We start from the raw sequence: 21,010 nt of genomic DNA, 5'->3' as shown, positions 1-21,010 counted from the left end.
GCTAATGAAAAAGAAATCTGTTCCAAAGCTTAAGTAAAAGCAAGCAAAGAAAATCCTGAAGAATAATTGAAAGATGGAATGTTCCTAAGAATTTTCCAGTAGTAATGTAGATATGTTTTAATTTTCTCACTGAAAACCAATATCTGTCTTATAATTGGTCAATTCTTGAAATATTGTTTTAAACATAAAAAAAGGTTAAAGATAAAAATAGATTTTGGAGTAATATTCAAATAGTATTTAGTGTATTAAGAGGGCAAATTCTCATGCTACTGTGAATTTAGTCTTAAGGGGCCATCACTGGAGTGAATTTATATAGAAACTATCATATGGTCATACATTTAAGGTATGAGTTATGAGTCCAGTGACAGAGCTCTCATACTTACACCTCCAAATCTGTCAAGTAGTAACTGGATGGGAAACCCCAGCACTTACCCCCTTGCAATGTTAACTTTGCTTAATAAACAGAAACAGTACATACTGCCACCCTACAATTTCAATAGAGAAGCTGTTAGTTTATTCCTAACACTAGTATGAATAGGATAAGAAACTTTTGGGATTACTGAAATAGCTGTTTTAACTTAGAAAGACTACACAGGTGGTACAACAGAATTTACTTGTATATTTTCCATTTTCTATACTATTTGAAGGCATAAGATAGCTTTGTATTAGCTTTCTACAATACTGTGTTTTAATTTACCCAGTAAACTAGATGCAATACAACTTTTATACAACTCAGGAGATTAAAAAAAAAAAAATCTCCACAAGAAAAAGCAACTCAGCAGGCCCTGATAGTAAAACATTTTTCCAGAATAGACAGATAGGCAATTGCATCAAAAGGCAGTTTTTCAAATATTTAAATTACATCAAGATTCCTTCCAAATATGTGCCTTGCTCAAGCCAATGCAACCAAAATCTTAGTTAATAAAGGGGGGGGTGGGGTGGATTTTTTGGTAAATGTCTGTGGTTTTTTACGTTCTTCATTTATCAAAAAATCTTTTAAAGTGCTTTTAAGCAGCAAAAGAAGTTGCATTAGCTCTCTGCTCACGGTAGATGTACCAGTTCCTTAAAGTAGAGGCGCAAATTGTGAAATTGCAAAAGGTACAGTTTAACAGTAAATAATGCATGAAGAAAACAGTAACAAGTGGCCTAAGTACAGAGTTGGACAGATTCAAACTATGTTTATAACTGCTCAATTAAAACTAAAAGAGGTACATTCAAAATGAAGCTTGAGATAATTGGTGTTGAGAATCAAATTTGAAGAATTTCTTGGTAAAATATAAATCTGTTCTTTTGAAATTGGAAATGAAACTATCAATTGATGGAGAGCTAGAGACTTATTAGCCCGTCCTACACAGATAAGGAAATAAGTGACAAAGTCTCTTGCACTGAAGTTAATGTATTTTAACAGCTTTACATGTAATATTCATATATAAAAACTTTAAGTGCTTTTCTCCAATTTAAAAATCTAAAGAATTCAAAAATAAGGCATTCAATATTTGAAAAAAGTACAGATTTACAAAATGTGTATATTCTGTCATGAAAACTCCACACCAACATTATACACTTGGAAAAAAATACAAACAGGATATATTACAAATTTATGTAAGCAATAACTTAGTTCACACCATGCAATAAAAAGTACATTAATCAAGATACACAAGCTTTTGTAGGCTCTAAACTGAAGGACTTTTTCTTTTTTTCTGCAGTATCCTTAAAACCTGTGGCACTTAAAATTTGTTAGCCTTTCTACTGAGAGGTAAATTATACACAACAATGATGAAAAAGATTAACAGACCAGTTGTCTATTAGGAATCATTCCAGCTTTGTTCAACAATGGCCGAAACTCTTTTCTCATATTCTCGTTTGTTTTCCTGATAAAGCTGTGCTGCCTGGCTATTGGCTGGACTGTTTGGATTCGGTTCATCCAAAAGAGACTAAAAGGAGAAGGAGAAAACAATTGTAGAGCAATCTTTCATATTAACATGGACTGGATATCTAAAAGGTATACAAAACAAAACCTTCTCGATAAAGAAGTGGCACCAATTAATATATATCATGTCCTTTCAGAAATAGCTTGATAAATGCAAATTTCCTGCATCAAGAGTTTTAAGTTCCTAAAACAAATAGCTCTCGATTGTCTTGAAACAGTTTTTTTTTAAACTAACACACTGAAATATTAACAGATAATTAGCCTGATTTTGTTAACTTATAGTATCTTCAGACAGCTTAGCAATAACACTTTTTTTTTTTGCCTCCATGGTTATGGCTGAGGTTCGGAGCATGCACAAAGAATCCACTTCTCCTGAAGGCTGTCTTTTCCATTTTGTTGCCCTTGTTATTACTGTAATTGTTGGATAAGACAGAGAAATTGAGAGAGGAGGGGAAGACAGAGGGGGAGAAAAAGATCAACACCTGCAGACCTGCTTCACCGCTTATGAAGCAACCCTCCTTCAGGTGCAGAGCAGGGGCCTCAAACTGGGATCCTTACGGTGGTCCTTGCACTTCACGCCATGTGCAATTAACCTGCTGTGCTACCAACCAGCCCCCACAATAACACTTTGTAACTCTGGGGGCCAGGAGATGGCTCAACCTTTAGAGTGCATACAGTACCATATAGGTGTCTCTGGGTTTGAACCCCCCCCATGGAGGACCTGAATGGGAGAAGTTTCATGAGCAGTGTGGAAGTATTGTAAAGTCCTTTCACTTTCACTCCCTCCATCTTTGAAAAAATAAACAAAAGGGACTGCTGGGAGAGATGGAATTGGACAGGCATGAAGCCCCAATGATAACTAGCAGGAAAAAAAAAGTTAAAATTCTAATACTCTGGTCATCATAAGTTGTATACTACATCTTGTTTCCTTAAATGACAAAACATTAGCAGCAAGAGAGTGGAATAGCAAGATCAAAAGAATGCTTCTAAGATGACCTGAATTAAAGCAGAAACATATAAAAACAAGCTTTAAAAAAGTTGCAAGACAAAGTATTAAAAAAGTTACAAGAGGTAACTTTCTGTTCTCAGGTCCATGTAACAAAAACATCATTCTACCCCAGCAACTCTGACATATATATGTATATTTTTTTACTTCTAAATATTTTGTATGAGACTTTTGGCAAAAAGTTACACAGCTGTACTTTTTTTTTTTTTTCCTCCCTCCACCCCCAGCAGACTTTCCTGGATGGGCAAGACTCAATGTTTCTTTGTAAGTGGAAGTTCCTTAAGGTCCCTTATGGATTTGCAAAGGAATCACCTTCAGCATTCCTTTGGATTTTCTATTCTTCCACAATCTCTGGCTTTGTTTAATGAACACAAACAAAAGTTGATATATGAGGGCTAGCAAAATGGCTCACTTAAGACAGTGCATTGCTTTGTCGTGTGTGACCCAGGTTTGAGCCCAACCCCCACTGCACTGAAGAAAGCTTCAATGCTATGGTATCTTTCACTGTCTCAATCTCGAAACAAAACAAAACAAACTTGGTGTGTAAAAAGATTTTACTGAAGTATGATCAGGAGAGTGACTGAGGGTTTGATCCAATAGGACACTAATGAAAACAGAAAAAGTATCTGATTACCATGGGTTTTTGACAGCTGCCTGGGCACTGGGTAAAGTTAATTTGCTCAGTTGGTCCTTAATTATTATTAAAAGAGTAAACTATAATCCACTGAATCTTGACAAACTTTGCAGCTTAACATACATACCTGAATTGATGTTAGAATAGAAGATACATCATATGTTGGACTCCATCGATTCTGAAGGATATCTAAACATATGCTACCATCAGCATACACTGCAAAGACATCAAAAATAGTTACATTATTAACTTGGCCATCTCTCAGTTAATAAAAAATCTTTACAACAAACAGAATACCTGGAATACATAGGAAGACATTTAAAATACTTATTATTGGGAGTCAGGCGGTAGCACAGTGGGTTAAGCGCAGGTGGCGCGAAGTGCAAGGACTGGCCTAAGGATCCTAGTTTGAAACCCCGGTTCCCCACCTGCAGGGAAGTCACTTTACAAGTGGTGAAGCAGGTCTGTAGATGTCTTATCTTTCTCTCCCCCTCTGTCTTCCCTTCCTCTCTCCATTTCTCTCTGTCCTATCTAACAACGATGGCATCAATAACAACAATAACTACAACAATAAAAACAAAAAACAAGGGCAACAAAAGGGAAAATAAATATAAAAAAATTTTTTTAAATATTTTTAAATTTAGTAGGCTATCGAGAAGTTGAGATGGAAGGGGATGTAGAGAGGAAGAGAGATACTGGCAGCAATGCTTCACTACTTAGGAAGCTTCCCCTTGCAGGTGGGAATAGGGAACTTGAACCTGCAGATTCTTGCACATGTTAATGTATGCATTCAACCAAGTGCGCCACTGCCAAGTCCCAGGAAAACTCAAAATTAAGATGGGGGGGGGTGATCAGGGAAGTGTTGCACCCATTAAGTATACATCACCATACATAAGCACCTGGGTTGAAGCCCTTGATCCGCCCCCTGCAGAGGGGATGCTTTATAAACAGTGAAGTGTGTCTGCAGGAGTCTACTTTTCTCCCCATTTCTCCTCCTATCTCAATTTCTCTCTGTCCTTACAAATAAAATAGAAAGGGGGGGGGGAGGAAAAAATGGCCACCAGGAGCAGTGGATTCGTAGTGCTGGCAAGGGATTGAATCTTTGACTTCAATCTTTTAACTTTTAAAAATCAGAAAATAAAAGAGTTGGGAGAAATGGAGTGTGACTAACAAGTATATTTGGAGGGAAGGTGATAAAAAAATGTTTTATATTTCATATGAAAAATAAATTATTTTAGGAAAGAAATTTTTCATATGGTCATTTATAAACCAGAAATACAAATGTAACAAATGTAAAACAGCAAGTCAGGAAAGAGTATAAGTCACTTATGAAAAATAATGATTAAACTTCTAGAAGTAAGAAACAGAAAAAAAAAATTGTGATATGGATTTAAAGCTTTATAAACATAACCATAACCTACTATTAATCATATAGAAAAATTAAAAGAAACAGCCATTGGTTAGTAGTCCCACTTGTAAAGATTTATTCTAAGTAATCATGAGCATTAATATTTATTTTCAAGAATGTTCAAAGTAGTGTTTAAAGTTGTAAACAGGACTGAGGAAATAACATAATGGTTATACAAAAGACTTTCATGCCTGAGGCTCCAGGTTCCAGGTAATTCCTAGCATAATAAGCCAGAACTGAGCAGTGTTCTGGTGTCTCTCTCTATCACATTAAAATAAAACACTTAAAAATAAAAATTATTGTGGTCCGGGAGGTGGCACAGTAGATAAAGCACTGAATTCTCAACCATGAGGTACCGAGTTTGATCCCTGGCAGCACATGTACCAGAGTGATGTCTAGTTCTTTCTCTCCTCCTATCTTTCTCATGAATAAATAAATTCTTTAAAATAAATAAATAAAATAAAAATTGTCATTGGGAGTGGGGCAGTAGTGCAGCAGGTTAAGCGCACATGGCGTGAGGCACAAGGACCGGCGTTAAGGATCCCGGTTCGAGCTCCCAGCTCCTGACCTGCAGGGAGTCGCTTCACAAGCGGTAAAGTAGGTCTGCAGGTGTCTATCTTTCTCCCCCCCCCCCCCCGTCTTCCACTCCTCTCTTCATTTCTCTCCTAACAATGACAACATCAATAACAACAATATCTACAACAATTAAAAAAGGAAAAGGGCAACAAAAGGGAAAAAATATATTTAAAAAATTTGTTATCAAGTGAAAACCACCAATAATTGGGCACTGACTAAAAAAAAAAGAGTTAAAGTAAGCTGACAAAAGAGAACACTTTGCAGTGGCTAAGCTAGATGGATACCTGCTACCAATAATCTAACTCATTAGTACTGCATATGCCTCAGGTATAAAAACTCAAAACAAAACACCCTTACATAAACATATGTAATACGTGTGTGTGTATACTTTTATTTCTTAAAATCTGAAATAATGTTTATACATCTACACACACTACTTTAAAACCAAAAGTTATTAAAATGGGCCGGTGGTAGCATACCTAGTTGAGTCCACACATCACAGTATGCCAAGACTCAGGTTTAAGATCCACCCCCCCCCAACACTGTTTCCACCTGCAGGGGGCGGGGGGGGGGGGGAAGCTTCATAAACAGTGAAGCAGTATTATACGTGTCTCTCTCCTTCTCTTTGTCTCCCCTTTCCTCCCAACATTTCTATCCAAAATAAATAAAAAATTCAAAGTAATTAAAACAAACAAAAACCTTTACCTCACATATGAAACTTTTAGTAAAATTCCAGATTACAAGAAAGTATCTGATATTGATAAACAAGGAAACTTTTTTTAGAAACATGAGACTACAAAGCCAAGGACTGGCGTAAGGATCCCGGTTGGAGCCCCCAGCTCCCCACCTGCAGGGGAAGTCACTTCACAGGTGGTGAAGCAGGTCTGCAGGTGTGTCTTTCTCTCCCCGTCTTCCCCTCCTGTCCTATCCAACAACGACGACATCAAAAACAACAACAATGAAAAACAACAAGGGCAACAAAAGGGAAAATAAATAAATATAAAAATATTTTTAAAAATGTGAGACTAAAGGGATAGAAACAAACTTTTCCCACCCATATCATTTGCAAAGTCTAATAAATTAGTACTTACCATTTGGATGAAACATTTTGGATAAAAACCTAACAGTTGGTGGTTTATTTGGATATTCTTCAGAAAATTCAATTACTAGTTTAAAAGTACCTAGACAGAAACAAACCAAAGTAATTATAGTGAAGACAAGGCACAACTTTTTAATCTTATCACCAGTGAATCCCCAACCCTATATTAATCCTTGCATAATTACACAAAAATGCCAAATTTTGTTTAGTACATGAAATATACTGCTATTCATGCTAAACATTAATAACAGGTAGCAGGGGCAGGGGTAGATAGCATGATGGCTATGCAAATAGACTGTCTGTCATGCCTGAGGCTTCAAAGTCCCAGGTTCAATCCCCTGTACCACCGTAAACCAGAGATGATCAGTGCTCTGGCAAAAAAAAAAAAAAAAAACAATAAAATAAAATAACAGGTAGCAGTGGCAGGCACCTAGGAAACACTTTCATGTGTTGTTGGTAAGAACATTAACTGTAATTTTTGGAAGGCAACTTGGCCACAGTCACCAAATTTTTAAAATGTACATTTAGGGAACTACAGCTAGTTTACCATAGCACAGAAAGGTGCCAAGAGAATCTAAGAGGAAATGACTGCCACATGACAATGAAAAGACTGGAGACATGAGTGCTGAAGTTAAAGGTCTGTTCACTTAACTATGCCAAGACTCAAGTGTTAATGTAAAAAACAGTCGATTATAGATAACATAGTACATTTGAGCACAGTCTAAATCAGTATTTTACAGTCAACAGAGACATTTTTTAAAGGTCGCTATACAACTTATTTCTGGGGTAGGGGAGGCTACCTTATAATCATATAAATTTTTATACTGTGAGGTACACATTGGAATTTGAATGCAGTGGCCTGGACAGCAGTTAGCAAATCACAGTGTAGGTAGGCTAAACAATCCATGGGATTACTTTTTAGATTATGCATTTGCAACATAGCCAGTATGTTCACAGTAAATTCCCAGCCCCCACACCTCACTGGGGGAAGCTCCAGTGCTGCAGTGTCTTTCCCTTTCTACATCTTTCTAACTGAAAAAGCTGGCTGAAAGCAGTGAAGCCCCAGCAACAAAATAATCTCTTAGTATGAGTTCTAGTATTCTGGCTTTAGTTCATCAAGATTAGACACATGTATTCAGTGAGAGATTTTATGTTCAGGGTCATGAATCTGATATACAACCACTACTACCTCTTTACATTTGCCATTTGGAAATTTAGGGTTAGGAAAGTCAAGACGTGGTCTGGGAGGTAGCGCAGTAGATAAAGCATTAGACTCTCAAGCATGAGGTCTTGAGTTCAATTCCCGGCAGCACATGTACCAGAGTGATGTGTGGTTCTTTCTCTCTCTCTTCTCCTATCTTTCTCATAAGTAAATATTAAAAAAAAAAAAAAAAAAGGAACACCAAGACATAGGAAAAATTATGGCAGGGGAGGTAACATATGGCAAAAAGCTTTCATACTTGAGGCTGGCAGGTCCCATGAACAATTCACCACACCACCATAAGCCAGAGCTAAGCAGTGCTCTGATGGATAGAATTAACAGGTATGGAGGTGGGTACAATATGGAACTTTATTTCCTTATAATCTTAAAATCCTGTAAACCATTATTAAATCACTAATAAAAATGTTAAAAACAAAAGATTATCAAAGAGAACAATGAAATGTACTGCTACACTAAAATGAACTTTGCACCCAATTATGTATTTTTAAAGTTCAGATTTTTAATTACAAAAAGTATACAATATATATATTTCAAGCAAACACAAATTTTAAAAAGCAACTATTTTAAAGCTCTTATTTTTATTTCTAATATGGGTCAGGACCCCTTTACACTCTCACTCCCAACCACTACCAATTTTCTTTCTTTTTTTTTTTTTATTAGTTCAGGAACTGCAACCTCAATGCCAGCACTACCAATTTTCAATGAGAAACAACTAAATATAAAGCTGAGAAGCAATTAACAGCATTCCAGTTTACAGAATTTCTCACCAGAGTCATGGAAGGAGTAACCTGAAATTATTATATACAACATTAAAATGTGAAATAATTAGAAAGTGATGAGCTTGAATACTAAACCACCTTTGATAAATGTAGTACTCATTTTTAAAATCCTGGCTTTTTAATAACCAGCTTGCAAAAATTCCTGAGATTTTAGCAACCTGTTTTCCTGAATTGTTACAAGCTGCCTCCAGTATAGCACTTGTTATTTGTTGTACTGAAAATTACACTTCAAAAAATATTAAAATATATATTCATTAATAATTATGCATGTTACATTACATTACTGGCTAAGTAACATTTAACCAGAAATAACTATTGCCTTCCCCTAAAGTTAGCAAGAAGTACAGCACTGTTTTGTGCAAATCTCTCTAATGGTTGGCTTAATAGAAGACAGCTGGATTCTTAGCTGCTTCTGTACTCAAATCTGCTGCAATCTGTTGTTTTGGTTGAGCTACATGAAGAAAATCAGGCCTCACAGAAACATGTTAATGAAAAGGAATGAGTATTTTCATAGTCTTTCAGATGACTGTAGATAATTGTTTTCTTTTATAGTATACCAAACAATAAAATTCTAACGGTTAGCTGCAATGTAACCTGGAATCATGTGAACTTCACATTACAATCTGTTGCATGTTGCACAGATCTACTACCTATTCCTAGTTTCCAATATCATATTCACTAGTCATTTGGAAAATACTGCCTCTCTAACTTTCTAAACGTAGTGCACACATACACATATCCCCACAAGTCACAATAGGTTATCACTTAACAGGTCTCGTCAGAGATGGCTTAAAATAGTATTGGGAGACTGCCATTTTGACCACCATTACAAAGTATTGTCAAGTACTTTATTTGACCCAACAGATTACTTAGGTCACTAAAATATGCTTATGAAATACTTATATGTAAGTCAAAGTTTACCAGTCTAGTCTTTTCTTTTGCTTTTGAAAGATAGGAGGTTAAATTATTTTTTGAAATTAAAAAAAAAAAAGCCAAAATTACATACATCACCCCCACTGCTCTCTGGTAACTTTAATTTTGTTGTCAATGTACATTCATTTATCTTTATTTTGTCCAATCATCAGTTTTATTTCCTTATAATGCACATATAAGTGAGAGAATCACTGCTTTTCTTTCTCCTTCTGGTTTATTTCACTTCACATAATACCCTTGAGTCTCTCCCATTTTGATGTCAATGGCAAATATCCATCTTTTTTTATATGTTAGGTGTTATTTTAAGTAATAGTTTAATAAATGTTGGGGTTGCTGCAACATTTTTAGTTCATGATTTCATCTTTTTAAAAAAAAATTTATATTTATTTATTCCCTTTTGTTGCCCTTGTTTTATTGTTGTTGTCACTGATATTGTCGTTGTTGAATAGGACAGAGAGAAATGGAGAGAGGAGGGGAAGACAGAGGGAAAGAGAAAGACAGACACTTGCAGACCTGCTTCACCGCTTGTGAAACGACTCCCCTGCAGGTGGGGAGCCGGGTGCTCGAACCAGAATCCTTAACACCGGTCCTTGCGCTTTGCGCCACAACCCACTGTGCTACTGTTCGACTCCCAATGATTTCATATCTTTTGGATACAAGAATTGTATGATTGCTGGGTTGTATGGTTAGCTCTATTTTTAGTCTTGTGAAGCTCCATAAGCTTTTCCAAAACAGTTGCAACATCTTACATTCCACTAACTATTTAGGAAAGGTTCCTTTTTTTCCACATCCTCATCAACATCATTTTTTAAAAAATTTTTAACCAGAACACTGTTCAGCTCTGGCTTATGGTGGTGCAGGAGATTGAACCTGGGACTTAGGAGCCTCAGGTGTGAGAGTATGTTTGCATAACCATTATGCTATTTACCCTCCACCCCATTGTGCTTTTTGTTTTTTTTATTGCCACAGAGGACATAACTGGGACTTGCGCAGGCACTAGGAATCCACCGCTCCTGGTGGCCATTTCTTCTTTTTTAAAAATTTTTCCCCTAATTTTTATTAGATAAGAGACAGAAGTTGAGAGAGGACGGAGAGAAAAAGAGATGGGAAAAGACACCTGCAGACCTGCTTCAACACTTGTGAAATAGACCCCCTGTAGGGGGAACGGGAGGCTCAAACCTGGGTCCTTGCACTTGGTAATATGTGCATTTAACTGGCCAGGCAGGGACCCAACCTTATCCATTTTGAAGTGAGCCATTTCATAATTATGAGGGCTTATCATGTGGCTTTGGTTCAATTTTCCCTAGCAGTAAGTGAAGCTGAGCATCTTTTCATGTACTATGCTAGTCACTCTTTCAAGTAAAAATGCTCCAAGAAAAACATAGTTCAGGTGACAACTCAAGCAATGCGGAAGAGCTCTGCTTCCTGATCAGCACATCTGCAGAGTGCTTAGTGCAGATCACCTCATCACATGAAATACTAAGACATTCAAGTCAAATTTTGCTAATAACTGCAATTTTCACCTTTTCTTCAAGATTTAAATGTGAAGCTGGTATCTTGGAATAGTCAGGGAATACAGTAACTATCAGTACATTTTGGTGCTACTGCCTTGATTTCTGCCAAGATGCTAAACTATTACACCCAGTTTTTTTTCCCTCCTTTTTTTTTTTTTTTATCATCAGTACAAATGCTATCACAGTGAAAAGGGTACATAACAATCTAACTCCCTCACCTAGGTCCTCCTCTGCCATCCTATTCCAGGACCAGAACACTCCAATCCTCTGGAGACTCCTTTACTTTGGTGCAATGTAAATGTATATTTTTAAATATTGGGTAGAGACAGAGAAATTGATATGAAGGGGAAGATAAGAGACTGAGACAAAGAGATCCTTGCAGCACTGCTTCACCATTTCGTTAAGCTTTTCCCCTAAAGGTGGGGATGTGGGCCTGAACCCGGATTGCACACTGTAACATATGCACTCTTAATGTGTGCATACTCCTCACACCCTAGGCACTAAGTGTCTTGGTATTAGTATGAAGGCAGTTGTAACCACATGGAATTCATGAAAGGGTCTTAAGAAATAAAAGAACTTTCTATACTAGCCTTGACAAGTCCCCAGGATAGAATTTAAAAACTCAAGTCCTTAAGAACCCCTTGATTCCACCCCCACACCCATGGACATCTAATCTTTGATGGGGGGGGGGGCAAAGTATTAAATGGAGGAAGGAGACTCTCTTCAATAAATGGTGCTGGGAAAACTGGATAAAACACGCAGAAGAATGAAACTGAGCCACTTTATCTCACCAGAAACAAAAATTAACCCCAAATGGATCAAGGACATGGATGTTAGACCAGAAACTATCAGATACTTAGAGGAAAACTTGGTGGAACACTTTTCCACCTAAACCTCAAGGACATCTTTGATGATACAAAATCCCAATTGCAAGGAAGACTAAAGCAGAAACAAATCAATGGGACTACATTAAATTGAAAAGTTTCTGCACAGCCAAAGAAACTATCACACAAAAAAGGAGACCCCTCACAGAATGGGAAAAGATCTTCACATGCCATACATCAGGCAAGAGACTAATCACCAAAACATACAAAGAGCTCAGCAAACTTAGCAACAAAACAGCAAATTGACCCCATCCAAAAACAGGCAGAGGATATGAATAGAACATTCACTACAGAAGAGATCCAAAAGGCTAACAAACATGAAAAATTGCTTCAGGTCACTGATTGTCAGATATTTGTACACCTATGTTCATAGCAGCACAATTCATAATAGCTAAAACCTGGAAGCAACCCAGGTGCCCAACAACAGATGTGTGGCTGAGAAAGCTGTGGTATATATATACACAATGGAATACTATGCAGCTATTAAGAACAAGGGGGTCGGGCTGTGGCACAGTGGGTTAAGTGCATGTGGCACAGAGCGCAAGGACCAGTGTAAGGATCCCGGTTCGAGCCCCCAGCTCCCCACCTGCAGGGGAGTTGCTTCACAGGTGGTGGAGCAGGTCTGCAGGTGTCTATCTTTCTCTCCCCGTCTCTGTCTTCCCCTCCTCTCTCCATTTCTCTCTGTCCTATCCAACAATGAACGACATCAACAACGGCAATAATAATAACCACAACGAGGCTACAACAACAAGGGCAACAAAAGGGGGAAAAAATGGCCTTCAGGAACAGTGGATTCATGGTGCAGGCACCAGCCCAGCAATAACCCTGGAGGAAAAAAAAAAAAAAAAGAACAATGAACCCACCTTCTCTGACCCATCTTGGATACATAGGCTGAGTCTTTTATATGTTGACTCTCTCAAAAGCCTAGACCAGGGAGAACAGAAGCAACCGGTGGCACAGCTATATACAAATAATGTCAAAGGACATAAATTACGGTGATGTTGGGTATTATACAGCAAATCCTAACAAAGGGATTTTTCAAAGTTAAACCAATTACCAAACAATGTGATTATAATAATAACTACTGCCTTCTTGAACCTTAACACAGCAGGAACCTCACATTTCCACGATACAGCCTATATTTCCCCCAGTCCTGGAACCTTAGGATGGGGCACATTTTCCTGCATGCTTCTCTCAAGTCATACCAAATAATATTGCATCCACCGATCCCAACCTAATCAACACAACAAGTACCACTCTCTCAAGTCATACCAAATAATATTGCATCCACCGATCCCAACCTAATCAACACAACAAGTACCACCTCAGCATGCTTCACTTCAGACTGTGTCCAGAGACTTCAGGACAACCCTTAATGACTTAATGACAACCCTTCAGCTTCATTACTCAGGTGAGACCTTTCCTTTCACAGTATTCTCTAATTCCATTCCAGGCGGTTCACTTCCTAACAAAGTCCCCAAACCTAGATATAGACTAGATCCCGTGAGATAGAGCATATGTTCACACGTATCCATAAACTAGGGCAAAGTATAAAACTGAAAGCAAAAGTACACAATAGTCTACAGTGAGTCAGTATAAAGTTCCTAATGAAATAGCATCTACTTAGACTTAGATACCCTTCTCACCTACTTCCTATTACAGTTCTCTCACTCACTCCAAAGCTAACCTTAGCAAAGCAAGGACTGCAAAAGCTGAATAAGGGCAAGAGACTGGCATACTGTAAGGATGACTCTTTAGTCACTATCAGGCCACCCCATCAGCTGGGACCCTATTCCGGGAGTCCTGAGATTCCCAAACAGACATGATGGGCCTAGACTTAAATAAATCCCTCTCTCCATTGTTACTGGTCATCTGTATCAGGAACAACAAAAAAGACCCCTTTGTGGGTCCCCCATAGGACCTTACCCTCAACTTGGATCAACAACAGTAGAGAATGTTCCATCCTCCAAAGGGATGTACTCTATGCTACACCTGAGGAAGATGGGTTGTGATACTGGGGTAGCTTGGAACGTTCCTACTCATGACCACAGAATGTGAGCTCAGAACTACAGGGATGCAGTGGTCATGTAACCACTGATAATGGTGTGGTATATAATAACTCTTCCTCTTCTCTCTCACCTTGCATTTATTTAGTAAAACTATGGTGCCACACACATTACCCTGCAACTATTTTGTTTCCTCACACTTACATTAATATCTACTTTATTCATCAATGTATACAAACTATTTCTGAGTCCGTACATATCACTGATTTATTTAGTCATTTCCCACATGAACAACCAAGTTAAGTTCTGACAAACAGTGCTGTGGCCAATAATTGTGCAAATATCCTTGATGGATTAATTCTGAGACTATCTGGCAATCTACATAAAGCTGTTTAGCAATTTCCAAAAAAAAAACCAAAAAAATCCACGCTATAATTCAGGAAAACTAAAGAATCTCAGTAAGACTGACACAAGAAGTTTTCTTTTCCTTTTTTTTGCCTCTAGAGTTATGGTTGGGGCTCGGTGCCTGCACTACGAGTCCACTGCACCTGGAGGTTATTTTTCCCCCCTTATTGTTTATCGTCATCGTTATTGTTGTTATTGCTGTCATTGTTGTTGGACAGGACAGAGAGAAATCGAGTGAGGAAGGGAAGACAGAGGTGGGGAGAGAAAGACAGACACCTGCAGGCCTGCTTCACCACTTGTGAAGGGACCCGCCCCTGCAGGTGGGGGAGCCGGGGACTCCCACCAGGATAACTGGGATCTTTGTGCGCATCCTTGCACTTAATGCCATGTGTGCTTAACCCACTGCACCAGACCCCACATAGAACTAGTTTTCCATTTCACTAAATTTAAGATTTTACTGAATTTAAGATGCAAGATATTGCAAAACAGTAACAACTTAACAGCATTAGATGTTAGGTATATGTGAAGCTCCTAGTGGCTATCTATGTTTAAGTATAATTTCATTGTGGCTGGGAAGGTGATGCAGTGGGGAAACTTTTTGGACTCTCAAGCATAAGTCCTGAGTCTGACCTCCCACATCTAATGTGCCAGAGTGAGGCTGTTTCTCTCCATCCCCCAACCATAAATCTTTTTTAAATGAACAGCTTTCATACTATTGCCCCACTGATAAAGACAACAAAGTGAAAAAGAACTACTGATTACCTGCCTAATATTTACCTCTTTTTTTTTTTTTTTTGCCTCCAGGGTTATTGCTGGATCGAATTCACTGCTCCTGGAGGCTATTTTTTCCCTTTTGTTGCCCTTGTTATGGTTATTATTATTATTGTTGTTGTTACTGATGTCACTGTTGTTGGACAGGACAGAGAGAAATGGAGAGAGGAGGGGAAGACACAGAGGGGGAGATAGACAGACACTTGCAGACCTGCTTCACCACTTAAGTGACCCCCTACAAGTGGGGAGCCAAGGGCTCGATGCTCAGGTTCTTGTGCTTTGTACCATGTGCATTTAACCTGCTGCGCTACCACCCAACCCCCTTACCTCATATTTTTTTGCATGCTAGGAAGCTACCTAATTTAAACTATGCTCAACATGAACCCTGATATCTATGTTATTGTCTTATAGCCCAATGGACTATAAGATGGGACCAGCAATAGACTAGGTGATCAAGATGACATGGGAACAAAGTCCATCATAAATCATGACTTACTATACAATAGCTTAGTTTGATGTTACTTATTTTCCAGATACAGAAACTGAGAGGGGAGAGGGAAAGAGAGAGAGAGAGAGGGAGAGAGAGAGAAAGAGAAAAAGAGAGAGAGAGAGAGACCTGCAACACTGCTTCACCATTCATGAAGCTTCACCCCTGCAGGTGGGGATTGGGCTTGAACCTGGGTCCTCAAGCATGGTAAATGTGCATGGTCTGGTATGCCACCACCTGACCCTTCAATCACTTTTATTTTTAAATATTTATTTTATTAACTTATTCCCTTTTGTTGCCCTTGATGTTTCATTGTTGTAGTTATTATTGTTGTTGTTATTGTTGTTCAATAGGACAGAGAGAAATGGAGAGAGAAGGGAAAGACAGAGAGGGGGAGAGAATGGCAGACACCTGCAGACCTGCTTCATCGCTTGTGTAGCGATCTCCCTGCAGGTGGGGAGCTGGGGGCTCGAACCAGGATCCTTACGCCAGTCCTTGCGCTTTGCACCACCTGTGCTTAACCCGCTGCACTACTGCCCGACTCCCCACTTTTTAAAATTTAAATTAATGTTTTATAGTCCACAGTAAACACAATAGTTTGTACACGCATAACATTTCCCAGCTTTCCACGTAACAATACACCCCCCACTAGGTCCTCTGCCATCATGTCAATCACTTACTTTTAATTTGATGTACCATCAATAGAAAATAGATTAGTGTTACAATTTCCTTGTTAAAAAGAGAGAGAGAAAAGAAAAGTCTCTTATTATAGAAAACAAAGTCGACTTACCATCTTCAAAGGGTGTCCCTTCTGGTCTGAAAACAAGAAACCTTCTGATTAAAATGAGTTTTTCATTCTGCTTCTGTTCACTCCCCAACCACCATTCACCCCACCCTCACCCCATTTTCTTTTCTTTTTTTTTTTTTGCCTCCAAGGTTATTGCTGGTGCCTGCACTATGAATCCACTGCTCCTGGCGGCTATTTTTTCCTTTTTGTTGCCCTGGTTGTTTATCGTTGGTTTTATTGTTGTCACTGTTGTTAAGACAAGACAGAGAGAAATTGAGAGAGGAGGAGAAGACAGAGGGGGAAGAGAAAAATAGACACCTGCAGACCTGCTCCACTGCTTATGAAGTCACCCACTGCAAGTGGGAGCCGGGGGCTTGAACTGGGATCCTTGCGCTTCGCGCCATGTATGCTTAACCCGCTGGCTGGCCCGCTCTCTTGTTTTAAAGGTAGACAAAATAATACTCCCCCACCCTATTTTCAAAAGTGCAAGGAACAGACTTAACTAGAGAAACTGGGGCTCCATTCTGATTTATGAAGCTTAAAAATAGTCCTGGATTTTCATAGGTAGGGCATATATGGTAGCTAAGTTTTCATTTAGCACAGAAAAAATCTAATTCATATATAGTAACTAGTTATTTTGTAAATGTGTACCCCCAAGTTCCGTGTTCTTTTAATATTGAATAGAGACAGAAAATTTGAAAAGGTAGGGGAGACAGAAAGAGAGACAGAAAGACACCTGCAGTCCTGCTTCACCAGTTGTGAAGCTCTTCCCCTGCAGGTAGGGACAAGAGTCTTGAACTTGGGTCCTTGTGCACTGTAATGTGGACCAATTGACTCGTTGTGCCAGTACCTGGCCCCCAAAAAGTTCTATTTTCAACTCTGCTTATTCCATTAAAATGAAAATCAATATCCCTTAGTTTAAGATAACTGACAGCCAGTCAATAAATGAGTTCCACTTCTCAACAGAGGAACAGTTTCAAACTTCCTACACATAACTGTTGTGACCAAGAATATTGGTTTCTTTTGCTCAGATCTTTCTTGCATCCATATCCCAATTTCATCTTTACTAAAGATGTAGCATATTCATTAATGACAAGGCATATTCAGGATCTCAAAGAACCATAAGCACCCAAATTTACTTGAGTATGATGAATTCCCCTCACTTTCTCCACTAGTCCTTAATGTGGGAGTCAGCAGTCTTAGAACTGTATTTATAAAAATTTTCATTTAAAATGCACAAAAGGGGATCATTAAGGTGGCTCAGTCTATACAGCAGTTTTGCATACATGAGGACTCTGGCTCAATTCTATTTACTGCGTACAACAGAACAGTGCTCTGGTCTGTCATTTAATGGCATGAATTCATTAAAAAAAAATGTATGCAATACATATTATGTATAAGACCTCTTCTCAAGTGGTTCCATTCATGTATTTCATACTGAACCATAAGCATTTTTATTTGAAATTCCTGCCACAGTGAAGGTTCTCATTATTTCTGGTTTCTAGCCTTTTTACAGTTCTAATAAAATACAAGTACAATCAATCTGTTTAGTACATTTTGTACTTTCTCCTTTATTTCCAAATGGTACCTTATCATATGTAGCCAAATTATAAAATCATATGTAGTAACACCAAAGTCAGGTAAATGAAATATGTAACTGTCAAAACTCTTACCACAATGTTTTATCCTATTTTAACTTGTAATATCTGTCCCTAAGACCCCTACTGCCACCTCAGTTTCTTTTCCTATCAGTTATGCATTTACTTTACTTATAGAATCATCACAGCTATCATTTATCTTCAACTCACCCAAATATAACTGCATTCCACTGCATGATGTTGTTTTCAGATGGTGCGCCACTGACACCCACAGGTGGGTCCTCTTGCAATCTAGAAACCCATCAAATAAAAAAATTGAAATGAACATTAAGGTCACTAAAAAAAGGTCAGAGCAACCATAGACTCGTGTCATCTACTTCAGGACACAAAGTAAAGCATTTCCTAGTCATTGTGCTAAAATGAAATGAACCATGAGACAAAAATAAAATAAAAATCAACCAGGGATATTTACTTATTAAATATCTCTCCAAAGGTAACTAAAATGTCAAAAAGTTTGAGTTACGCATTCTCAAAAATTATCAAGAACTGAGTTATACAGGCTCCCCACCAAAAAAAAAAACTTCTTTTCTTTTTAAAACGCAAGTGCAAAAAGTATCTTAAAACCATCAGTTTTGCTGCTATATACTACAAAGACCATATAAGCCCTAAAGAATAATTTGTGCAACACTGTAACGCCTGTAAAAAAAATACAAAACGAGAAGTACCCTCAACATAAACACCAACTAAATACAAACATATCTGATGTAGTAAACTTATTTTAGTTAAGAGGGTTACTTCATTCCATCTGCTTCAATTAGCAATGGCTTTTAAATTCATCGAAGTTTCTGACAGCTTTCCCTTTAGCTCAATATTAAAGGCTTTGCACTAACACTAACTGGACCTCTCAGATCTGAAGATTCAATACAAAGCTACCTTCCACATTTGTCAAATTCTTGTCATTTAAAGATCCTTAGAAAACTAACAAAGGTGTTATGCTTTTAACTCAGAATTAAGTAGAGAACCACAGTATGAAACCAGGTAACAACCTAATGAAATTTTGAATTTCACTCCTGGTAGATAATCTGAAAATCATGTATTTCAATCGTGCAAGACGATTCATTCTTGCACTTGACTCTTAAAAAAAAAAACCCATCTCACTAAAAATTAAATGCATCATTATACTCAGTATGTGCATGTGGTGATGACTGTCATGTACTTAATATTTTGAAATAAATCCATATAAAATTGACTTAGTCAAGCAAATTTGGCTACAACGAATAGAAGCAGCATTACTGGAATTATACTGTTACACCAAAAATAACAGCTAAGGGAAATTATATGTATCTTCAACGACTTTGGCCAAATCCCAAACCAACAGCTTCCAAACGTTTCATCCTAGGATTTAGTTTAGAAATTGAAAGGCTGCTTCCTGGACGGCTCATTTAAGTGTTGACCCTACTTTGTCTTAAAAGCAGGTGTCTTCAGCAAGTCACTTTAAAAACGTGGCTTTCTCACTTGTCGCCCTCTATTAGTAACTCAAAAGCAAACAAGTGAAAAACAACAATAAAAGGAGATCACTTCCTCTCAACTAACCCTAACACCTCTTAACAAAAACCTGATTTTACAAAAGGAGGCCTAGAGAGTATCGTATTAGCGCCAGCCCGAGTGAAGGCCTTGCTCCAGACTTGGGAGGATACAGATAATAAGGCTGAATTCCAGGAGGCGCTGGCAGCCCGGCTGTCCAGCCCGAACCCCAGGTCCCCAGGCCAGTTCTCAAGGTCCTTCCAGGCGGGCGGGAGAGTCGGGTTTCGGAGGATGGTGAACTCCCTCCAGATCGGGCGCGGCACAGCCCACCCTCGCTGCAGAGAGAATGGGGAGGGAAGCGCTCTGCGCCCCCAACCTGCCTACCCTTCCGAGGAGCCACCGGGGCCATGAACAAAGCTGACTGGTGCAGCAGGCGGAGAAATAGCTCCAGCAGCGGCTCGCTTTTCGGGGGGGCGGGGGGGATAGGGACAGGGGCACCGCAGAGAGGCGAGGAGATGAGGTTTCAGATCCAGGAAGAGAAGCCGGGCAGCGGGGTCTCCTAGGCCAGCAGACAGACACCTTCATCACTTCCTTTTGGCCGTAGGGTGGGGGTGTGGGGAGGTGGGGAGGGGGTGATAGAGATTTCTTATATGGCAACGGGGAGCCATATCAAGGATGGCTGGTGAGCTAGAACTGAGCTCCCTGCGATCCCGCAGGGCCCCACGGCCGGTCCGCTTTAAGGAGAGGAAGGCGTTCGGATCCCCGCCCTGCAACACCACAGCTCTGGGGAAAAAAGTGACATCTCCCCCTGCGAAGAAGAAAGCCCTTACCGCTTGAAATCCCGCATGAGCCTCCTCCGGGCCGGGGTCGACATGCTCCCCAGCTGCCCCGCCGTCAGTCTGAAAGAAAAGAGTCCCGCGCAGCCCCCCCACCCCCCGGCGCGGCGGTCGAATTACTGTGGGTCACCGCCGCCGCCGAGGCTGCACAAACAACCCTGCAATGACGTCTCCCTCCGCCGCCTCCGGATCCCTCCGCCCTCCGCCGGTACCACCTAGGCAGGGGGCGAGGGGGAGAGAGGACGGCGAGGGCTTATTAGGAGAGTTTCTCAGCAGCTTTGCGCATGCTCTGTGGGTTCCTGCACTAATTGACGGTTCAGTGTTCTTTATTCTCGAGCTGGAGACCAGAGAGTATGAGACACCCGGAACTGAAACACCAGCTGGCTCCCCACCTTTGACTAGTTTAGGCTCGCCCGGGTGGGGAGAGAGGGACGCATCCGGGACCAGAGATTTCAGGGAAGGAGGTGGGATGACGTAAGGTCACGTGACTGCCAGCGGCGTTGTCAACAATCCACCTCAGTTAGGAGGGGGGAGGGGGAGAGGGCAGAAGTATCTAGAACCACGTGTCCCTGTGACGCGAGCGGATCCGTCACGTGAGGTCACCAGGAACT

The 21,010-nt window shown here is 39.5% G+C and overlaps 1 protein-coding gene across 1 annotated transcript; it reads right to left on the bottom strand.

Moving 5' to 3' along the window:
- Positions 1-491: 491 nt before the first annotated feature.
- On the bottom strand, positions 492-20,786 carry UBE2B (ubiquitin conjugating enzyme E2 B). Its single transcript, XM_007519906.3, has 6 exons — positions 20,394-20,786; positions 18,250-18,330; positions 16,445-16,470; positions 6,646-6,735; positions 3,698-3,786; positions 492-1,934 (listed from the first exon to the last, which is right to left on the bottom strand). The coding sequence occupies exons 1-6, from the start codon at positions 20,435-20,437 to the stop codon at positions 1,806-1,808; spliced, it is 459 nt and encodes a 152-aa protein (XP_007519968.1). The 5' UTR covers positions 20,438-20,786; the 3' UTR covers positions 492-1,805.
- Positions 20,787-21,010: the final 224 nt, after the last annotated feature.

The sequence above is a fragment of the Erinaceus europaeus genome, chromosome 2, assembly GCF_950295315.1.
Source record: "Erinaceus europaeus chromosome 2, mEriEur2.1, whole genome shotgun sequence".
Lineage (NCBI taxonomy): Eukaryota > Metazoa > Chordata > Mammalia > Eulipotyphla > Erinaceidae > Erinaceus > Erinaceus europaeus.
The sequence above is the reverse complement of the archived record's forward strand: the minus strand, read 5'-3'. Positions and strand labels throughout refer to the sequence as shown.

Bases quoted from the DNA above. Each gene is read 5' to 3' on its own strand.
- UBE2B (XM_007519906.3), bottom strand. From the start codon at position 20,437: ATGTCGACCCCGGCCCGGAGGAGGCTCATGCGGGATTTCAAGCG. The intron at 16,471-18,249 runs GTGAGTTGAAGA...TCTTGTTTTCAG, and splicing joins TGGAATGCAGTTATATTTGG to ACCAGAAGGGACACCCTTTG. The intron at 3,787-6,645 runs GTAAGTACTAAT...ATGTCTTTGCAG, and splicing joins CAAAATGTTTCATCCAAATG to TGTATGCTGATGGTAGCATA.